The 24,051-nt window shown below is 44.7% G+C and overlaps 1 protein-coding gene across 7 annotated transcripts in view; it reads left to right on the top strand.

Annotated features, from left to right (window-relative positions):
• The window catches only part of LOC139101239 (uncharacterized), a 212,343-nt gene that overhangs the window by 150,768 nt on the left and 37,524 nt on the right, over positions 1–24,051 (top strand). For all 7 annotated transcript variants that reach the window (XM_070654273.1, XM_070654270.1, XM_070654274.1 and 4 more), the window contains one exon: positions 1,517–1,655. In XM_070654273.1, the coding sequence (XP_070510374.1) occupies positions 1,517–1,655 (139 nt within the window). The remainder of the gene's footprint in view (positions 1–1,516; positions 1,656–24,051) is intronic.

Raw genomic sequence — 24,051 nt, 5'->3', positions numbered from 1 at the left:
CATCTGCTATCGTTTCCCATCGGTTACCCGCTCTTTCGCAAGTTCGAAACGCGGCGGGTGGCCGGGGCTATCCTCCCTCTTCCCCCCTTCTCCCGCTACCTTCGTGCAGCGAATTCGCGAGATTCCTCGTCATCTTTCCTGTTGTGCAATCCCGCATCCCCTTCTTCCGGCCTCGTCTGCTTTTCCCCCGCTCATCCGGGATTCCGAAACACTTGGACTTATTAAATGCAAAATGCTTCCGCGCAAACAATGCTTAATCGCGACGTCGCTTCTCGTTGTAATCCTCGTTGCTACAAATGCAGACGTGAAATGAGAGAGAGAGACAGGGCGAGCGCAAGGAAAGTGGGAAACGATCGCGCGACGAAGAAAGAATCAACGGCTCCTCTCGCGCACTCGCGCTCCTCGCGATAATCCGATCTTCCTAAGGAGATTCTTTATTTTTACAACATCGTTTGAGCTCGCGGCGGACTTCGTTGCCGACGGGTATTCGAAATATTCGCGGAATCTCGTATTTATCCTCGCGGCCCATGGAAAATCGGGCGGAAGAAGAGACGGCGGCGGCGGATGGGCGACGGGAGGGTGAGAAGGAACGCTCGGGCGTCAGGCGACCGCGGGCGGGCCCCATTCGGCGCTCGATTCGATTATTTAAAAGCAGCGGAAATGGACGGTGATTTTTTATTATCTCGGTTTATCTAATACATCGTACGAAGGCGTGAAGAACATCGAATATAGGAAAGTGTATTTTCATGTAGAGATTACGTTATACGACGCACTGAGGTTGCATTAAGCGACAGCGTTATATGACACGAGGAACGTAACATTTTTTTCCTCCGTTGTCGAGTTTTCTTCTTTTTTTTTTTTTTCCTTGATATCAAGTCCGGGCAATTTAAAATGTAATATCTTTTGTGTGCGTATGGACCGGGACAAAATTCGGACTACATCTGCACGTAATCTACGAATAAATATAGACCGTGGCAATCAATTTACGCGCAGGGACGTCCATGTAATAGATAATGGAACGAAATTATCTCTTTTCGGTGATATAGTATTACGCTGCGCGTATTTTCTTCTCTTGACTTCGAAGAGAAACACCGGCTTTTCAGTTTGCGCAAACGTCGAGTTTCTCGCGGAAAACGAAAAAATAATCCTGCGGGGCTCGACGTTTTCCATCTCTGAGAGCGGAAAGAGAAAGAGAGGGAGAGAAGTAGTTACAATTGTTTCATTGCGTTCCTCCTGGCCACATAACCGGAAAACGGGTAACCCTGACGCGTACAAGCCCCCCGGCAGTCCGCCGACGATTCGGTTAAAAAAAAGAAAAAAAAGAAAAAAAAAAAAATATCGTAGACGCAGTCGTTTTGGATTGTTTTGCGTTTCCGGCGCGGACGTCAGTGGGTTCGAGTCCTCAGATTAAAATCTGAAAACTTTCCGACCGAGCGAGTAGTATATCGCTCATCGCCCGCGGGCGGCCAAGGCAAAACCAGGCCCTCCCTTTTTATATATCCATCTTCTGTTTCAGGCTGCACTTTCCCGGAGGAATGGTACGGCCGGTGGTTCCAGTCGGGGATTACGGACCTGGTAACCGTCAACGGCTCCGAAATCACCAGCAAGGGTGTCTGCATCGAGAAAAACGGCGACAAGTTCCTCGTTCACGACACGTGAGTGCCATTCTCGTTTGAATTGCAAGTGCGGAGTCCGGCCGGCCGATATGAAACGGTGGTACGGTATTCCATCCTTTTATACCTTCGGTTTATACCCGGTCCGCCCCCGCTTTTCCCCGGTCTACCGTCGTTTTCCCCCCGCTGGACTAACGGCCGGGCCGCTCCCGTACACGCGCTCCCCGTGCTCCCTTCTTTCCAGCTTTTATTAATTAACTGCCCTCCGACAAAGCGCTCGAGGCGACGTGCCAGCCGAGAGAGCACCCGCCGTATAAAACGTTTCTCCTGAAATTCCATCCGTGAAACCGGAGCAGGGGTGGCTTTGAGATCGAAGAGAACGGGCGATCTATGCAGCAGCCGCGCGCGCTTGTATATATCGATATACGTACCGGTTCGGCCACGACGTGTCCGCGCGCGTAGTGGTAAGATTTACGACGAATGCGTAGCTCGCGAAGCACCCACGTCGGCGTATGACTAAATGTTAAATAGAAACTGCTCGCGCGCGAAACCCTGGGGCAAACGAACGAACTTGGGCAGCGGGAGCTCGCGATCTAAAGCGCGAAAAAGGCACCGCTTTTCAGTTAATTACGCGAAGCCGTCTGTAACTTCTGATCACGTTTGTTACTACGCCAGTTATTGCAGTTACACGCGCTCTCGTGATTCTCAATTTTTTTTTGTTCCCTTTTTCTCTTTAAGTTTTAAAAAGTAATTTGCAAACTCACATTTGATATCAGCTGATTACGCCGTACATTTTTTACTGCTGCATGAAACAACTGAAAATGTAATAATTTCACATATGCCCGCGCTTGGGAATTATCTAATTGTTTAACCCGAATATCTTTTATTGCGGCTGAATTAATAAAATAAAATGCATTAAGATGAAAAAAGGGAGACGTTTTCCTTGTTTCTTTTTATTCTTCTTTTTTTTTTTTTTTACATTCTCCGCGAAATTAATGAACCGGCTTATCCAATATTTCCGAAAAATTTTTCAATATGTTCAAAGAGATTATTGTATCGCCATGGTCCCCGCGAACGGACACCATAGGAAAATAATTGAAACGACAGGATTCCACGGTCCGATCACGTTATAGAAAAGAACACATTTCTCACTCGGCCCGATCACGTGCTTGCCTGTAACCAGAATTTTTCCCTATATTTCCATTTCCAACACGGTTTCCACAAAACCCGCACGTCGCACGTCGGGCTCGCATGTTATATTTCGGCGGAATAGACCGCGCGCGCTCGGTCCGTCTGTATACTTTCGCGCGGTGGTTTCTAGTCAAACACGATCTTTTATTCCGCGATAGAATTACAAAAGCGATATCGCCGTACCGGTATAGCAAGATTCGGCGCCGAAATAATTCGCGGTTGTAAAGCACCCCCTCGGATCGACTCGCGCGAACCGAGAGTTGCTTTGTTGCCGCCCGGACGCGGGAAACCCAATTAGTTTTGTTTGATCGGCACTTTTTTCCAATTTTCCCGCCGCGGTGTGGCCTTCCCACGTTCTCATTTACGCCGCGCGTATCCGCCGAAGACGTTAAACCGCGCTTCCGGCGCTATATTCTTTACGCGTAACGTCACGCGGCGCTCGTAACCTCGGAATTAAAATACTTTCAGCCGGGGCCTAGTCAAAATAATTCCGTCCGACTAATCCGCGGGATAAGTAATCTCGTTTTATGGACATTATTATCGCCGGGCCGCCTTGTAGATCGGATATCGTATAGTCACGCGGGCACTTGCGCCGATCGTTCGGCTTGATTAACGTACAGCCATAATCGTAACATTAGCGGGTAGGGAAGTTGTTTTTCGAGGTCGTTATTGATCCTCCTGGGAGGATAAATGCGAGAGCGGAGAAAAATACACGGCGAGGCTATATCCACGATGGAATCCCGAGAACAATCCATTTCCTACGCCGATGTAGGATGTATAATTGTATATTCAATAAATCCCATTATCCGCGGCGTAACGTTATTTATTTCGCTCTGTTTGTCTTTCTCCTGCAACACTCTGATTTTTTTTTTTTCTGTTTTGTTTCTTTTTCTTCTTCGGCGCAACGCTTACGAATTAGGTCGAGCAGGGATTTCGCCAAATGGGCAAAGCGATTTTGCAAGCGGCATGTAAATCTTTTGTGCAACGAACGATCTAATTCACGGAATAATTTCGGAAACTCGCGATCTCTGTTATCGAAATTACTCCACCGGCAAATACGAACGGTGGTTACACGCGGTAGTTATTAGCGCGATCCGCGTAGCTTGCGCGATATAAAAATTAATCGGTCGACACATATTCTGTATTTGGAGCTTCGAAGATCCTCGATTATTCAGACAAATACACGAGTTAAAAATTTAAGGGGTAAAGTTTTGGAATCTCGCAATTTGCGAACAAGTCTCGACAGTAAAACTCTATGGGACACGACGACATAAAGTAGACGTTGAATTGAGAGTAATTCTCCATTCGGTATCCATTTGAAAGTACGACCCTTTGGGAACGACTCCTGAAAGCAAAACTAGAGTGGCAAATAGGAGACGTAAGCTAAACAAATCTTAATAGCAGTACTTCTATTTATACTAAACTCTTTTTTTTCTCGTATCATATTTTAACGTCGCAATACACTTCTCTTTCTGTTTTTATCCAGCACAAAATTGTTTTAGCATTTTTCCGGAAGCGTATAAAAAAAAAAAAAAAATTGCAGAGCTATAGATCAAGCGCGTGTACGATGATTCTATTATTTAATTATTTCAGACGTAAAGTTTCACGTTTAATAAAATAATGTTTTGTAATTATTAATTAAGGATTTTCGTTTAAACAACGGTGACGGGAAGCTTGATTAAATCAATCGTATTAATCGATACCGGTGAATCTAACGATACGAGCTTACCGTTTGTACATTCATGTGTGTTGTCGGAGGCGATCATGATTTTCTTCAGAAATGCGATACGTATATGTACACGGATAAGGGAAGCGAGCGGATAAGGGGACGAGCGAGGGACAAAGTGATCGGGGGAGCATCGGTAGACGCGGGCAGAACGAGGGGAAGAAAAGGACACCGCGAACGGCGCGGCAGGTGACGTAGAAGCCGAGCAGAGTTGAGAGCTAAGTTTTAATTAATGTAATGGAGAGTAGCGCGTGATTAGCCTCCCAATCAGCACGTTCCTCCTGCTGCTTCGCTGCTGCGGTTTCGGATGGAGGAGACGCGCAACGGAAAAAGAGACAAAGGTGAAATTCGTAATAAGATACGAGAGAAAGCAGAGAGACCGCGAATAAAAATAATCGGGCGACGTTAATGTAGAAGAGATATGCACAAATTGTTCGATCGTTGCTATTAAAACTTTATAAGACAAAAAAAAAAAATCATTTTATGTATATTCTTTTTATTTTCATATGATACTCATCGATATCGAGTTCAAATATTGGGCGGCGAGAACTGCAAAAGCGGTACGTGATATGTTAAAAAAAAAACCAGATTGTTAATTAATTTTTTTTGTTCTTTTTTTGTTACGTTTTTACGGGCTGAATAGTAATAACGTTATTTGTTCGATGCAGATCACGACGCGGCAATTTGTGCGAGCCCATGAGCTAAATTGTTTGCTTAATGCGCATCTAATTATGCTGTTCTGCATTCTGCATTAATGGATAATAGATATAGGTGTAAGCGTCATAGTTTGTTTGTTGTTGGTAACGTGGATGTTACCAAACTAGTGATAACTTGCTTATCTAAAGATAACTAATCTAGTGCTGCGTAATCCGCACGGTCTAGCCGAGGGTAATCGCAAGGAAATTACCGCTCGCGGGCGAAAGAAATTTATTTGTTTGTTTATTCATTAAAATGTAGCTGCGATGATGCCGGCTATATTCGATCAATCATCGTGCTTTATAATGAACAATCGGCGCGCCGGCAAACATTTTACAATACGAGCCTCGATATATACACGACATGTCAATTAATTGATTTACGGGAAGCGATATTTATGAAGCGTGATCCTGTCCTACGGTTTTTCCGTTAATTCTTTTGTTCGATTCGGCCGATCGTGTTATTTCTCACCGTGACAGGTATCGTCGTGATATTCGTCGACCGATAATAGTTTCGATCGGGAACAGACTGCACGATACATTGCGCCCGACCGTCAATTAACGGTAACCGATAATCCAAAATAATGACAAGCGATTGCAGTTTGCGCCCCAGGATAACTGTTTGTCGATTTAAAAAGCGTAGAGGGCCTGCAGTTTAATTTTGTGCTCTAGACAATTAAACTCGCCTTGCGACTCAGGGCCGCTGTTTGCGCCAAGGGCGACGTGAAATGGGTGGAATAACGAACGCGATGCGGAATCGGCATGAAATGATAGATGGAATTAAATTATTGACAGGTCCATACGCATTTGCATATGTCGTGGTATAAATCGCGCACGTGTGCACGTATTCGGTTTGCGTCAAGAATACGAGATAAGATTACGGGGCACCAATTTCGACGTGGGGCAAAAGTGAGAAATTGTACGAAGTGTCAGGAAAATAAATTGCATCAGTTTGGCGCTCGCGACGCGATGTTGAATTATTATATTGTGAACGCCGGTCACTCGAGTAACTAAAAAAGTAGTTTTCCGAGAAAACCGTCGCAATAACTGGCTCATTTCTGTTACAACTTTAGATCCGTACAACTCAGAGCGCCGATTAATCAAAGAGATACTTTATGCCCCGGCGAAGTTATTGCGAAATTATTACCGCCGAGTACGCTCGCAAGGAAGAAGCCTGGCGATTACATGATTAATTCCCTTCCCTCCCCCCCTCTCGTGCGACGCTGGATACGAAATGGGTACACTCGTTAGCCCGCGATAATAAAATTAGTAGTCGCGGACGTCGTCATTAATCCTCCTTAAGCGATAAAGTAGCCGGCACGTTGTAATAATGGAGTATTAGATCTCATTATTGCGGGATAATTGGAAAATGGTGGAATGGCGCGGAAGATGTGGGTTACATAGGATACATATAAACTACATGGGTGAGCATAAGATAATTGAATTGCCACTATGCCCACGCGCGCCAAGTCCGTATTAACAGAAATTTATTAATTTATCATCGCGCATAGCTCGATACTAATTCGAACGAGAGGAGGGAATTCTGTATCTAAGCCAATTATCACAGCCCCCGTTCCGGGCACCAAAAACTTCCCGTCAAATGATCGCGAGTTATAAATTACGTCGTGGATTGCCATTATGATTTTGTGATTAATGATTTAGGGATGCAACTGATTCGGTTCGCAGCGGTCTATGATCGACGGTCTTTTAAAATCTCCCCCTCTCCGTTCTCTCGTCGGGTTTGATCTTTTCGCGGTGCACGTCCCGTCTATTGCCTCGTAGACGTGGAATCGTTAATGAGACGTTGTGATGGTAGGCGATATCGTGTAACGTTTAATCGCGCGGCAGCGTCGCGCCGGCGACGCCACCAGACTAAGCAAAACGGATCATTTAGTTATACAGGATGCGGCTTCGTCAATGTAGGCCTAACGATCTCGCAATGATTAGATCATGTTTACCGCACGTTCGTATCCCGTTCTAATTGACCTAATGACGACGGCTAATTAAGCGCAGCTAAACGTATTGCGACAAGTCAGTCATTCGTAAGCTGTGCCGAATCGCGGTTTCAGTAATTCGCTTTTTTTTTTCTTTCCTCCGTTTAATTAAAAAAGTGACGGAATGAGAACGAAATAATTTATAACAAATGCGAATTGAAAGAGAATATATAAATATGAAAGTAGCGCCGTATGTGCAAATTAGCGTATACGCGTAACTGACCGGTGGCCACGGTCGGACCGCTTTTAAACTCGTCGAAAGGGAAAGTGTTCGCGCGATTCTACGCGTCGACGTCATTTCCGGCCACGCGTGGCGAAGAATGAACAAAAAAGGGAATAGACGGCACGAGCTTTTGAACGCGACTCCCGTTGAGAGGGGTTGGGAAAAAAAAAAAAAAAAAAAGTTATATTGCCTCTGCGCCCGGGAGTGACGAGCCAAACGTGTCGCCGGCATATGAATAATATCATGTGGTACATAGCGGCGTTGTTCGCGGCCCTTCGACGTGCAGCCGTCTCAGCGGAGTATACTCTGATTGGATTCGAATTGGAAAGCGTAGCTCCGCGTCTGTACACCGCCGTGGAGGAATTGTAAATTTTTCGCGTGGAGGTCAAGTCGGCTCAATTAGATCGCGGATCGATTTTATGAGGGAGCCCGTCGGTCCGTGCGAACGTCGGAGGTTGCGCGAAGATCGCTTGGCGGAGACATCGGGCGCGTTACGGAATCTGATCAACGATATGTTTCATGATGGAATAAAAGGACGAGCGAAATCGAGCATCGGAATGGTCTCCGACAACCGCCCAATATTCCATTTGCAAATGTAGAGCGAAAAGGAATTACCTCGCGGGTCGTAAGATGCGCGTGACGGAGAGCAAGACAGGTCGACGAGGAACGAAAGGGTGGATACGAAAGCGGAGGGAAAGCGAAGAACGGATGGAGATATTCAGCGGGATATTCTCTTCACGCTCTACAGCTCTCCATTTTCTCTGTCCGACTATCGTTTCTGCGCGGAGCGGTTCTTATCCGGTCTTACTCGCGATTGTCTATAACTCGATGGTTTCTTGCGCCGCGCGAAGCCCGCAGTAAATAGCTTCTTCCTTTCCCCATTTCCCCTCGCGAGCGTTCCCTCCTTTGTGAGCGCCCGTGACGGAAGTGCGAGGTTCATCGTCCCCAAAACCGCCACAACCGTTCGGCTGTGTTTGGCTGTGCATTTTGAAACTTTCAAGACGGATGCAGGTAAACGGACCAAGTTTCGAGTTTACTCGGATGGGCGACGTTGGCGCGTCACTTTACTAATTGCGTTCAGGATTTACGAGACCCGGGCGTGCGAGAAGAACCCCCCTCATTCCTCCCGTTCGGGATCGCGCCGATGTATTATCGTCGTCGTATTGCTTCTTTCGCGAGAAGACATCGTGGCACGGCGGGAATGCTTAATACCGAAGCACGACGAATGTGGTACATTTAGATAGAAAAATTATTGTACTGATTTTTTTTCTCTTTTTTTTAATTAACATTTGCTGCTTTCTATTAGCGAGAAAATAATTAGCATCAAGTTGAAAGAAAGGAGAGAGAGAGAAAGAAAGAAAAAAAAAAAAAATCCTTGGCAGTACGATTGTACACGTAGGATAGAGCCTCGTTACTTTAGGATTAAACCGCGAAATATGCCATAGGCCTTTTCGCATGAATGAAAAACGGAACTCATTGTTCACCGCCGCGTCTCGGAGTTTCCGGACGCCGTGCGCTTTTCGCGAGTAGAGAGCACGAAGAGGAGAAAATCACGGACGGCGGGCGCTGAAAGTTTTAGTCACGGTGTGCGATCTTAATTTTTTGCCCGTTCTTGCCCGCCGTGGCGCGGTCCTTTTTTTACCCTTCATTTTTGACCCGTGGAAACGCCGTCTGCAGGGAACACGAATGCCGAGGTGAAAACATTCCCCGACCTGATGTCGGCTGTCGGTCCCTTCGTGGCCGAACCCCCGCGTAAATTTTCACCCGACTTGAGGGACCGTGGCGAGGTGAAAATTGTTCAGAATCAATGACCTCGTGCTCGAGTGGACGACGCAGCGTATTTTCCCGTCCACGGTCGGCGCCCGGCGACGTCGAATAACGGCGCAACATCCACGCGCTACTGATACCTCGACCCCGAGGTAACGCACGGGATATTCTGCAAAATTCCCGGAATGCTCGGAAGGCGAATAACATTTGAAAGCAACGATCTGTAAATCGCTGCCGTTGCCGAATGCGTTTCGCCGAGGTCTCTCGACGCAACAATCAATAGCGCGAAGACGGTGATTTCGCAGCCGAGGGGATGCCTGCGATTTTGTCTACGTTTTATTACTTTGTTGCAAAAAAAAAGAAAAAAAAAAAGAGAAAACCCGCTCGAAGTTTAACGAGATAATACGACGGGGATTCGCAGGGTGTCGAGAAACCGGGGGAAGGGGGAGGGAGAGGGACGATATTCAGGAGAATCTAGAACCAGAAGAATCGTAAAGCGATCGTCGGTGATCTTTCCCTATTTTTCTCTCCCCAGCGCCACGACGAAGTCTCACGCAATTTCCAAATTCCATTTGCGCGAGCGGAAAAAGGGACGGCGGGAAAGAATTGACGCTGCTAAAAATTTCACCTCCCGGTCGCGACCTTAATTTCTTTTCCCTCGTGACTCCTGACTTCCGCCGGTTGTTTTTGACCCCGCGAAAATGGCCGAGCCGCTAGCGCGCGTGTCGTGAGCGAGTACGGTCGACATGAATAAATAAAAGTGCCTGCACGCCGGCGAGAGAAAGGGAACCGAAAGGTAGATATTAGATATCTATGGAAGCGGAGATAAAAATGGAGGCGGATAGATAGATAAACGGAGAGGCGGAGAGAGAACTTTCGAGGAAAAATAGACGAAAGGCCGGCCCGAAGTGTCGAGAACTCGCGGCGGCGGTTCGTTCGGTTACCCCGCCGAAACTTATCTAATCAATCAGCCGACTGATCAACCTTTCATTGATCGCGGTAATCCATCACATGTAGCGCCGATACAAACCAGCCGCACCCTTCCATCCGCTCGCACATCCGCCCGCCAACCTCTCGCTCTCCCGATTTTCCTCTCTGAGTTATAACGCTAATTATTTTTCGCCCGAACGATCCATCTCGGCGAGCACCTCCGGCCGCTGCGATACGCTGACAAATCTTCGGGAAATCATTAAAAGTTTTTAACCAGTGGCGGACAGACGGTATCGCGCCTCGCCGTGAGAGTAGTTACGATGTAAAAAGATTTCTCTCTTTCTCTCTTTCTCGCCCGACAGACGTCGCCGCGACGATCTTGCGAGCTGCATAAATCTCCAATTGGCGTTATCACATTAGCGAGGTAGTCGCCGCTGCGCCATCGGATTAATAGGAGTATCAAGTGCGTGTTAATAATGAATTCGACTCGCTGCTATAACTTTCCCGGACGCCGGCACGTATTCCTCCAAGGACCGCATTTGCATGAGCCGGTAATCATTAATAGATCGCTACGTAGCGCGGTGTAACGCAAGATGCAAATTAATGAATGAAGGAGAGCCGAACGACTATAGACCGCATCTGATTTGATATTCAAGCGCGGAATATGCATGCAGTAGCGTAGATGCATGCGCGCCTCTGCGTAGTCTGCGTAATCCACGTAATGCAGTTTGAGATCTAATTAGGGTTTATTGCAGGAATGTCGTTCGCTGTTTCTTTGATGAAACTTTCGTCAGGTATGCGCCGCGGTACTCTACATAATTAGAATGTAATTCGGCCGCTCTTGGCGACTGTATACGTGAGCGAATTATCGCAAATTAGGTCCTCGCGCGGTGTAAGTAACGCCGTTGTCAACTTACACGCGAACTTTTTTTTTCCCCTTTTTTTTTCTTTGCTTTTTTTTTTTTGCATTCTTTCCCCCCTGCCGAAACAGCCTTGTATAATTGTACAACGCTCTCTACCTCCATCTCGTAATTAACGCACTAATTTAAAGTCATTAAAATGATCCGGCTAGCGAGACACGTCTTTGCAACGTAGTTTGCACGTGATATCGTGTAATTTGTAATTAAATTTGAAGGTGTATGACGTAGCTCAATTGTGTAGAAGGTTCAGAATTAATGGGTGATTTCATATTGATGCCGAAAAATAAGAACGTTTTACCTGAAGAAATTTATCAATTTTATTCTTCGCAGTTTTCATGACGTGTCGCGACATTTTTGTTTCTTTTTTTCTTTTACTTTTTTTTAATTGAAGTTAAAATTGAAATGGCGATCCTATTAAACGAAATAAAAATTTTTTTTTAAGGTACATTAGTCAACTTTTGATTATTCAAGCGTTGAGGTATTTCACGAACCTGATTTTATTTCAGTCTCTTACAATTTAAATTTCGTTGAATTATAAAAGTTGAAATTTCAAGCATATAGTGACTGTTGACCGAATGCCCAGTTTTAGACAAATTTGCACTATAAAGCGCTATGATCCAATATAGTATTATGTTTTATACATAAAGAACGAGTGAATCTTCGTGATTAAATCAGTCTTTTTTTTTTTTGTGTCAATTTCAGTTAAACGTTCTCTCTTCGCTCAGCTTGAAAGTAGGGCAACATGTTGAAATGATACGCATACGTGGAGTCGTCAGTGAGACAGGAGAGTCGTGACTCATTTAACGCGATCGAACAAGCGTCTTAGAATAGAGATTTCAAAATTAAACAGAAGAGAAACGACTAACAGAGGAGAAGCGAGCATAACGAAGCTCATCAGCGATAGCAGTTTGCATTTTTTACGCGATAATTAACCGAGAAAAAGCGACGGGGGGGAGAGGAAGGAGGGGCTTGGTAGAAACACGTATTAAAATAATCGTATATAATGTTGGATATCATATGAATCACAACGAGGGCTAAGAGCCCTCGCGTGCAGTTTCTCACGGAAGAATTCGCGCGGTTCTAAAGCCGAAGTCCTTAACTGCATTTAATTTACTTCGCCGTAGCGTGTTTCGCAAACTCATTGGCGTGTTGGCGCCTCAACGCGCTCGCGAGAGACCAAAGGGATTCTTGAAGAAGGCACTTACATAAGGCCAATATACGCGGCACTCAGCCGTTTGACTCTCGGCGCGGCCGTCTTCTCCTATTCGTTTCCTTTGTATCATCGAAACAAACGAAGCGATTAAAACGTAGATTGGTGTCGGACGTCTCACCCAGGGATTTAATACCGTGATCACTTCGGCGCAATTGAATATAAAGGTCACGCCGAGTGTACGGGGCCTGGTCGCGCTACCTCAAAGCTACGTTTTAATCAGATCCATTGCCGTAAGAATTAATCGAATTATGTCGCAGCCTTCGACGTAAATAGCCCCGCGAGATTAAAGATTTCAGCGACGGCGCCGCGATGGCCGAGCTGGTATTTATAAAAGCAGAAACAAGAAACGCCATAACGAAGTTATACCCTCGTCCAAACGAGATGAGTCCGTCGGACTTATTCTATTCCTTTCTCTCGTAACGAGTATTATCGTGATTCCAATATATATGGTGATTTTATGGTATTTATTATCAGCTTCGCAATTACGAAATCGCACCGAAAGACGTAAAAAGCTCTTGATACCGAAAGATTTATTATATCGAAAGACTGTTTTTTTTCTTTTTTTTTTTTTCTTTTTTTTCTTCAGAAAGAAACGTTGGTTTATCTTATAAAAAGTGAAGCGTTAACGGAAATCAATTGTATGTTAGCGATCGCGATACAATTACAATGTAACGAGAGACTAATGAATGTTGGTTTTTTTTTTTTTATTCTAAAAAAGATCTTTTAGTTTCAATTTATTTTGAACGTTTATTTAACGAAAAGCAGCGCAAAAGGAAAGGATAAACGCCGCAGTTTTACACGTTAAACAAGAACTAATATTTTTAATTATTCGTTGTTCCTTTTTGAAATGGAACATCTTTATTTAATTTTAATTACCGAGTTTTTCTCTATACATATATACTTAATTTACTGCATTGTTCGTGTCGTGGCATGAGGTTACGGTGCTTTTAATTTTTTAGAGACGGACGACTACATATCGTAACAGCAAATGTAAAATAAACGTTACCGTGAAAAAGCAGAGGCCGAAATATTTATAAAGTGTAATTTAATTCTTGAAAAAATAATTGTCTTCTGCTCTCACAGTAGACTAACATTGTAAGACAATGCTGCGAAATGAAAAGAAGACGTTTATTCGAATTTTTTTATTATTTTTTTTTTCTACCATCGTGATATCTCTGTTGCTTAAATACAGATCTACGTTTGCTGTTCACTGACATATTTTTTTGTACAATTAAAAATCCTATTTCTGCTTTTATCGACTGTCTTTACAATCACTATTCACGTAAAAATACCTCTCCAGTTTGAATTACTCAACGTTTTGAATTATTAACCTAACAAGGGCTTTGTTTTAAATTTCTTTGAAACTGGACTCAGCAAAAATGGACTTTCGCCAAAATATCTTTTTTTTTCTTAAACACATTTTTGCACAAAGACATATTCCATTAACTTCCATTCGTTTTAATCTAAGGTAATATAATATTTTAGCTAGACGCTAATTTAAAAATATTCTCGCCAAAAGGATTTAACACGTATTTTCTTTCGTTCCTCGAAATAGCCGACCCGAGTTTAACATCCAAATGTCGATCGACGACCGAAAAGATTTTCGAAACACGTGGCAATTAGCTTTTCTCCGATCGCAACGCGCGGTCCCTCGTGATCTCCGAGACGCGGTCGCCGTTCTGTCCCCAATGGTATAAACCGTCGTGCGACGAGCTTCGACAAATAGAGACAATTAACCGGCTAATATGAGATACCCTTCCGCCACCCCTCCGCCTTGTGCGTCGCTCCCTCGGGAACAGAGCGGCGGAGGTGGCGAGAGCGCGCACCGCGTAACAATACTACCGGACAGTGCAAACACCGACGGGGAAAACCAACAATTCGCCTCGACCCGATAGAGGAGCCGCCTCCAGGCCTGCCGTGTGCATCTGGGGTGCACATTTCCTCCCCTGCACCGCACGTGCGTGCGCGTTGATCGGACCCGGCAGACGGGCAGGCTCTACCCGATCGTGACCACGCATACGCTCTCGAAATTACATTAAACGGCCGAACGAAAGCGTTAAATAATGCGTCAATTATAAGCGACAGGCGTATTATCGATACGCGGCCGGAGGCGAGGCGTTTAAATATACTTCCGCGATTGCCCGGGACGCGACTGTCGTCGAACAAACGCGGATACGCGCGTGCCTAATGCGCCAGGGTAAATAGCGACGACGTGTATTTAATCATCGCGGATAAATATTACTTTGAGCTCGAGGTCCGCGCAAGTGGTGCCGATTGCAATCAAAGATGTTACTTTACGCGGGCAAAACCGCGTGCCGATGCAAACGAAGTATGATTCAACATTGAACCCGGGGAGTGCGGATATTTATACAGGATCAAAAGTTAAATTGTATTAATCCCGCGTACTTTGTTTTTATATATGCGGAAAGAATTATACCGCTGTTGCAGGCGATAACCGTGAAAAGCTGAAAATCGTCGAGGAGAGCCGCGAAGCGCCGCGTCGTATCGCTTTTTATCTCGCTTTTTCATAATATATATTATTCGCGATTCATTAAAAGAAGCAAAATTTTTCCCGAATTTTTTCACGGGTCGTCCTCGTGAAAAACTAGAAATGGAAATACATATGAATACGTACCATTTCGTTATTGCGCACGTTGCTCGTGTTCGATAATCACGTTGCCCTATTATTCCACGGAGAGGCATCGTTCTCACGTGCGCGCGAAAAGATCGCTCGTCGGCGCGTGTGTCTCATTAGGCAAATCAAATGCGCCCCTCGTTTACCCGCGCGATCTTAATTTTTAATTCGCGGAAAAGAACTCTCGGCAAATTTGCTCTCGCGCGCGCATCGATAAAGCAATCGAGACCAAACTAATCTCGTCTGCAAAGAGGCGATCTGTGTCTGATCTGTCTTCGAAACGGATTCGTTATTGGTTAAGAGTGGAGCTGAAAAATCGTCCCTTTGTCGACGATAATAATCCCCGCGACTGAGAGGAGCCGTCGAACGAACGAGCGGAGTACCGATTGGCCGGGGGCTACTTTGAAGCGAAGACACGGTTAATGAAATAATTGAACGGAAAGGAATACTCGCCGGCGGGTAGGCGATTACTGACTATTTGATGATGCAACGAAATGCGTAACAAATTCCCTTCGCACGCGCGCGCACGTGGACACCCCGAGCGACAGCGCGGCGCGTGGTACGCAGGGGTGGAAAACGGCGCGTGTATTACCTGAAATAGATCACTCGGGGCGAAATTCGGTTTGCAAAAAGGAGGACAGAGGTAAAGAATCTGGGCGAGAAGGACGCAATGGGCGCACGAGAGAGGAGAGAAAACAGACCGGCTAAATCAACAGCCCGCGGGCGAGCGCGGGAAAAATATCTGCTCGCTCGCTTTCGTTCAAATACCGCTCGCTCTTTTCGCGCTGTCATTTGCGCCCAGCTTTTTTTTCTTTCTTTCTTTCTTTTTTTTTTCTTTTCTCTTTACTTCTCTCTTCTTCTTTTTTTTCTTTTGTGCACCGCGTGCGCGTATTGGCATGAAAGATATGTAACGTGACGTCCGCGGATTTTCGATATTGACCGGTGCGCGATAACCACCCTGCAAGTGGATGGCACCTCTCGCTCTTTTTCAAGAACGGCTTTTCGATAATCAATATAAGCCGCCCCTTCATTTCCGCATCGATTCCGTGTATCTAATATTAGTTGTTAACACGAAATCCCGGGGCATCGAAAAATAATTAGACTTAAACAGACGAAAGTAGGTCTCGCAGATCCATTGAACATTTCGCTCACCTGGTTTCTACTAAAATTGGAATTTTTTTCAAAAGCTTATTATTTCAAAACTATCGGTTATTCTCTTTTAAGGGTTTTTTTTTTTTTTTTTTAACGTATCATTGTCTGAACTCTTCCGGAGGGGAAAAAAAAAGTTGTTCGAAAAGTATTGATTACTCGTAAAAATAAAAGCGGAAAACATATATATAGATCTTACAGATCCAGCCTGTTCAATTAAGTTGGCGTTAATTTTTATTTCTATTCTTGGTGGCTGGAGGGACTCGATTCGTTTATATTTTTGTCACATTTTTAGGGGAAATTTCGCTTAAAACACTACACGCGGTTTTTGTCATCCGCAGCAGATGTGCGATTTGATAACGAAAGATCCCTGTTGCGTATTATGCCGATGTTGCTTTCGGAGCAGCGCAATATCGCGCGAAAGAAAGCAAAATGTAGAAGATGCGTCCTGACGGGAAGTAAAAGCCATGAAGCTAATTCTACAAAACGGCCAACAATTTCGTAGCCGCGGCCCATCCACCGGAGCTCTTACATCCGTTAACGTCAGTCTGACGGCGAATTTTTTTGCGCGAGCTCGGGAGGGGAAGAAAACAGCGGGTACGGCGGCGAGCTAGAGGACCGCGCGATTTTCCATCTACGGCTTATCAGACGCTACAAGGTTTTCCTTTTCGTCCGCCGGCGAAATTTCTTCAGCCGGCGAGAAACGTCAAACATAAATTCAGAAGCTTCGAAATTAATTCCGTGCCGCGCGATTGTGCCGGCGTTCACGCGTCTTGAATATTTAGCGTCGGGAAGATATTCCCGGGGCTGTTATCAAAGCTCTCGTATCCTTCAACGTCAATCCCGCGGCGTCTCGTATTGGGCAAACTAGACGGGAAAGGGAATATCCGATTTCTCGGCCGCGGTTTACCCCACCGGTATGAACGTTTCCTTTCTGTTATTTAACGTTTTCCTTGCATAATGCAACACTCGGCGCGAAACGTTTCGCGCGCCTCCGCGCTGAGACGCACCGTTGACAAAAGACGCCGTCGTTTTCCGAAGCAATCGCTGGGGGAACAATTTGCCTAGAGCACAGGTCTGCGCCGTCGGGATCAATGAACGCATAATCGGCGCGATAATTATCGGCGATGATCGGGACACTTTGCGCGAAACGGTTTTCGCCGTTGAAGGGCGTTTTGTAGACGCCGCTTCGTATCTCTCAGTGTCCATTTTGCCGAGCGTTGCGCAAGAAAAGGCAGAAATAGGAGGAAAACGTGAGCGTGCGAAGCTTCGGACATTTCAATGCAAAAGGAGCCCGCCGCGAGCGTCCTGGCTGCTTATTTTCCTGCTGCTTTCGAACCTTCTCCATTAGTCTCGAACGTTTTCCCCCGCGACCCCTCGCTCCCTGGTCTCGTCGTCCCTTTTTCTCAGGCAGCAAATAACCGTGGAGCTGTATCGGAGAACGAGAAAAGCGCGGAAACCTTACGTTCTCTCTATACTTCCGAATGAAATCTTCCGGGAACTTCCGGTTCGACGTTTTCGTTTGCTTGTTGCGCGCAGTAAATGAATAAGGATAAATCCTACGCAACGTATAAACTCGAATAACAATTGCAACATTATATCCTTCTTATTTCCTTATTAATTGCCATTATCTTAATTTATTTTTTTTTCCCGTTTCAACCGTATTGCAGAACGGGCGCGAAACGCTCGCGGCGAAGCCGACGAACATGCGAAATCGTAGAAGTCATTTGGCTGCTCGGTATTTATCTCGGAAAGACATCGATTTATCTCGGCGAGCCCATTTCATATATCTTAATATCTATGATAGTATATTTACGTCGATAGCCTTTCCGACGTCTCGCACAACGTCGGGGGAAGCTTCTTACGGAAAATAAACTACCACGAGACGTCGCCCACGGTTTCCTCTTCGCGTAAAGCTCGGTAGGGACGGAAGTATATTTTGCGGTTAAGAAAAGTAGTGTGAACTCACGCAGAAATATATGGCATTAGGTAGCAATTAGTAGCGATTTGTCGCACGTCGATAATTGAGTTAATAAAAATAACAGAATCTTCTGTTTATTGGAGGGAAGTAACTTATGAAAAGATCTGATAATCATTCTCTCGCGGAGCGCTCTCTCAAAGAGCCTTTTCACCGCGATATTTTTTCCACGAAGGGTCGCACCACGACCTACGCAATGATAATCTCGCCAGTAGTTTTGCGCGTTTTATATCTAAAGACACCCTCTCCTCTTCCCTTCTCTTCGAGAAAGCTGTATTCTATCCCTTTTGCGAGCTAACCGTCTCTCGCAACGTTTACACCGGCTTGGTTCATAGAACGCATTTTGAATCTAGCGGTAATGCATTGTGAGAGGAGTAAAGCTCCTTAGGGATGTCTCTTAGGATGTCAGGAGGCTCTTGTGTTCCCTCCGCGCGCATCTTCTCTACTGGTCGAACCCAAGTAAATAATGTATCAATAGACGTGCGCGCAGCGCGCGCGCTGTAACATCCGCGCTTGACTTTTCACAAAAATGTTCCTGGCGCGATCTTTCGATATAACAATGCAATAAATAATCGCTTTGCGAGAGGGATGATTAAAAAGTTCTTTGAGAACGAAGCGGACTAAATTACATATTTTCAGTGGAACGCGAAAAATTGTATTATGGATAAAGATCGGTTTAAAAAAAAAAAAAAAAAAAAAATATGCACACGTGCACTTTATTATCGCGGGCTTTATTAAGCGTTTATAATATAGCAAGTTTTATTAAAAAGGGTTGACATGTGCGGACAATAAAAAAAAAAGGGACCTTCTGTTAAAAACGCCCAGATTAATACCGAAATTTCTCTCGCAGCTATTTGTCCGCTACAGCAATATGACGTTCGGGTTAAACATCGATGTTTGAGATCCAATAGAAATTTTTGAACGGTAGTTAAATATCTGCCAGGCGTGGGGAAAAACACGGGGACGACGAATTGGCAGATCGATTCTTTGCAAAAAAGCGTTCCCATTCGCTAATGTTCGACATCGTTACTTCACCGCGCGGTTCTTCCGAGCGGAACTTTTTCGCAATTTGTGCGCGTGTAGGCATAAGGTCCGTAATGAGTTGCGCCGGAGTAGAGAAAAAGAGAGCGTGTGTGAGAGAGAGAAAGAGAAAGAGAGAGAGAGAAAGGGAGAGGATATAATAAAACTCGCGGCGAAATTAGTCCTCGAACGGGGTAGCGGGTCGGCCGGGAAGCGGAAGCTTTTTAATTGTGATCCCTTCGGGAGCGCGGCTCTACCTCGTTAATAGATTCTCGTTTTTTTTTTTTTCCTTTTTTTTTTCCCTCCCGAACTTTATAACGCCTGGCAGCAACTCACCGAAGAAGAATCTGCATTTTTTCGGATTTACATGAATACGATACACGAGGTTGTTGTTTGCGTAATATTTCTGAGGACAATCGATTTCAATGCGAAAATGCAGTTCTTTACTGCTGCGAGCTTTAGCCGTTCGCGTTGTTCCTTCGCTCTTTCTTTTACATCGCATTCGTATTGAGTCGGCTACTTTAGCAGTAACGTAAGTGCTGCCTTGAAAATTTCTCCGAATGCGCTGCCGGTAATTTATATCCGTATTTCGCGTTTCAAATTGGTCTAGTATTACCGATTCATTTTTGTTTTCACAAAGGATGCCTCGGAATAACAAATTTCTCTTTCCCCTATCGCTTCCCCATATCTCTTCCTCTTTCATGGTCGCGTAGTACCGTCAATTCCCCGGCCGTATTGCGTATTTGCTCACCAAAACAAAACTATGTGAATTATTTCGATTCCATGCGCCGTGCCTTTGTAACATGATAGGTTTTCGACGTTACATCGATGCCTGCGGCCGGTTGTAACATCCTCGGATTTCCAACTTCTCTCTTTCCCCTTTTGCGTGCATGCCACGCTCGCTTTGTTCGCGTTCTATAAGTCTTCTGAAGAAGTACGATCAAATATGCAAAAGATCAGTCGTTCGCTTAAATTATGACCAGCAGCGGGATTACAACAACTGCCAGGAGTGCTTCCGACTGATGTAAGATGCACAAATAATACGAGAAAAATATTAAAGCTCTCACAATGTTGCGCGACTGACATTTTTCACAATTTGATCAAACTTTTAAAAAATGGTAAGCGCTTTTCCACGTTGACTGTATACAGTATAAAGTAAATTAAAAAAAAAAAAAAAAAACGATAAGTATTTAACGTGTCACGCTAGATACAAGATCTGTAGTTTATTGATGAAATTAACTGCATGTAGAACTATTTTTTTTTTCCTTTTAACGCGCGAAAATAAATTGTGCTTTTTAATGTCTAATTGTATAACTAGAACTGTGTAAAAAAAGGAATTAAATTCTTATTCAAACGTGCGACTTCGTTCTCGGATTTCAAGCTGAAATATACATAATGTCTAACGTCATTTTGTTTATTTCCGGGGGCTCCCAAAATATCGCGAATTAATTTTTATATGAATGAAACTATAATGTGGAAATAGCGCTCTATTTATTCATCGTTACTCTCAATGTATCCGATATAATTTATTGTTATCCGCCGACGTTTATGGGTTAACGCGTTCATATATATATATATATATATACATATATCTTCGACGAAATTATTTATATCTCGAGTGCACTTAAGTAATACAATGGTGACTTATTTCTTTTTCTCGGTGCGGCGAGCACGTCGAGAGAACGGATCGCATCGCGATGTCGCCGCGATAAAGACAATAGTTTTTCGCGTGGGCCGTCATGCATTCACTGCAAACTTTTTGCCCGCTGAATATCGATAGGCATTTCATCGATCGATCAACGATACTCGAAATAGTAGCCCCGGCAAGCGTCGCGCGCGAAGGTACATAACAGTCTGCCAGGTTGCGCATTCGGTTTGGTGGCCGTCGCATCGACTAGCGCGTGAATTATTTCGGTTTCGCATACGACGCGGCTTTGTAACGTAATAGGTTTTCGACGTTACAACCGCGTCCGCGGCTGAGATATCGGGTTTCCAAATTGTGCCCGCACGGTAACCGTGATACTAAACCTACCTCTCTACTCTATCTCTCTACGTTCGCCGTCTCTCTTTTGCCCCTCTTCCCTCCTCTCTCTCTTTCTCTCTCTCTCTTCCCTCGTTTCCCTTCGTTGTGCATTTTTTGTTTCCGCGTTCGTTCTATTTTATCATGTGGACTGCGAAGCGAAGTCGAGCCGCGTACTGTACACACGCCGGACACCGCCACGAACGCGCGTAACGACATTGGATTCGAGCCTGGTACTCATGATTCAGTGATATCTTGCCGAACGGGGTCGTCGGGTACTCGGTCAACCCAGACGACCGACCCAGACTACGTGTCGCCGTGTATTTTCGGATGCACCGAAACGCTTGTGCGCCCCGACGGCTCGCGTCCTGTCCCCGTTGTTGACTCCGCGTCGGCAGGAATTAGAGCTGCCATGGCTCGAATGACTTTTTAACTCCGCCTTTACCGCATATTACGCGAATCCATTTAGTCGATTCAATCCCATCAGCAGTAATCGCAGTATGTACGTTTTTCACCGCTATACATTGTCGGGGAAGCCAAAAGGACCGCGGAGAATAAAGAGCGCGGGAAACGACGGATAATATTGACTTTTTAAAGTTGATATTTGTTACAATCTTTCTTTTGCGTTAAAAATGCGAGTATGGGGAAGGAAATCTGCATTGGAAGATGTATCAGAATTAGAGTGCCTTCGCTTGGGAAATTTATAGAAATAATCCTACGGGAGTTGCGATAAATTTACATTGACATTTGACGTGTACACGAGTGAAAACGCGTGTAACCCGTTAACGCTCACCTCCGTCCCTCTCTCTTTGAAAAAAAAAAAAATATTCGTTTTTAAATTATATTACACGAGAACGAGAATGTCGGCCAGTGGAACCACCAGCCAGAACCGGTCGTACTTTATGTTCGGCGGGCTTTTATTTGCTCGATGAGAGGGAGCGAGCCTATACGCAGGGAAATTTATGTTTTAGCGAAAAAGGCCGAGAGCATTATATACGAAACGCGGCCGTTTGTACAGCCGCATTTAATAAATGGCGGTCGTGCTCGCGCAGAAATGTATTGCTCGCGTAATCGTTTATACCTGCTTTAAAAAGTTATAGTTCCTTCCTGCGTCGAAATAAAAAAAAAAAAAGAGAGGGAAGAGGGGAAAAAAAAAAGAGAAAATTTTGTCTCGCAGACGCGGAAACGACGAGGTACACAATTGCATAATTTACGACGGAAAACAAGAAACCGGGGAAGCTCCTTTTTTAATCTCGTCCGGACATGAATAAATTTACGTTTTAGCAAACACGCCAGATAATATACAGGGCTGAAAGCGCGAATTTGTTTTGTCACTAAGCTCTCGCGGGCTTAACGTGTACGTGATTTCGAATTCAGGTGCATTTACACAAAAACCGCACATGTCTCCACTATCCTTTCCTAAACAAATCCCGCCTCATAATGATTAAAATATTACTGGACCAGTCTCGCCTTTTGCCTTTTGTCGGATCGCGGTTTCAGAAATTTCTTTGAAAAAGCCCCCGGTAAACGGCTAGACGATTTCGCGCGATTTACTCGTGATTTGTGACGCGCTACAATTTCCGTAAAATTTATAGTTATACGCATATTTAAATATTTCCGTGACACACTGCAAAGTAATATTTAGTTGGATCGTTGTCGTTTTTAAATCGGTATATCTCTCGTAATTCTAGAATTTTATCTGTCGGATTAAACCTCCGGAATTTACGTGCCCGTTTGCATTTTCAGCATGCGAACTTTCGAATTCGTTACGGTAGAAAAATCAGAATAAATTCCCTCTTTCGCGGAGAATAAGCGCATCAATTTCGGAAAGTGTTTCTCTATTACATATCGGGAGTATCCCACATTGTACGGCTTTGATCTACGTGATCCACATTTCCTGTCTGAGAAACTCCTCGTAGACGCCGAAACTTTCTCGTCGTAATGTCGTAAGCTCCCGTGAAAAAGTTTTCGCTTTTCTCGGTGGGAAACGGCGCGGGCGAAGTCACCGTGCAAGTCGTAGATTCGCGATTTTGTTACTTCATTATTTCTTCGCGCAAGTTCACGCTCCAATCGCAATGAGGGAAGTCCGAGTTTAATGCCGCCTCGTAGAATTTTATCGATCGTCATTACAATATAAACGCCGGCAAACCTTTCGCATTTTCGCTGTTATATTAAAAGATGCACAGTTTACTGGATGCAAGAAAAAAAAGTAAAAAAAAAAAAAATAAAAAAACGGGAACATTACCTGTATTTTAATTAAAAAGTCAATATATTTTATCACGCAGCAAAGCGAAATAAAAATATTACGATTTTTATTATTAAGATTTTTTTTTAGATTAAAAAAAAAATACTTTTTATTACTACGATATGCTCGGTTAATATTAACGAAACCTCCGCGCGGGGATGTTCCAGCGTTTCTCGAAACTTTTCTTCGATAGCGCATGCATTTATTCTCGCAACGTCGCGCTGTCTCGCCTTATCAGTACAGATAACCCGTCGCGATGCGTAACGCTGTGGGGTACGTTTTCGCTTAAAATTTAATTCAAGCTCAAAGCCTTGGCTTTATGTCAGTTCGGCGGCCGTGATTGGTTGGCACCTAAGTTTAAGCTCGCAGGCTTTAGCTCTCCTCCGAACGGTGAGCGTGTATGCATATAGGCATTTAAGTCGTGTGTGATGGCTGCATGTTACGCAAACCGGGTCACTATACTTCCCTCTCCCTTCTCTCTCTTTCTCTCTCTGTCTCTCTATGTCGATGTTTGTAATCCGCCTTCCACAATAAATTTGCGTACACCCGCGTGATTGTTCAAAACGGTGTTGTTTTACCGTGTGAAACGTATGCTCGTTGTATTTGACAGGAACACGAGCGCTCGCATAAGATTTGTTCAAGTGCGGCATTGCGTTACATTTACCGTAAAAAGGCTCGGCGCCTATTACAAACTGCGAGCGTCAGTTCACATCCGCTACCCGTACCAAATTA

Source organism: Cardiocondyla obscurior, linkage group LG03 (genome assembly GCF_019399895.1).
Source record: "Cardiocondyla obscurior isolate alpha-2009 linkage group LG03, Cobs3.1, whole genome shotgun sequence".
Taxonomy (NCBI): domain Eukaryota; kingdom Metazoa; phylum Arthropoda; class Insecta; order Hymenoptera; family Formicidae; genus Cardiocondyla; species Cardiocondyla obscurior.
Note: the sequence above shows the minus strand (reverse complement) of the source record. Positions and strands in the feature narration are given on the sequence as shown.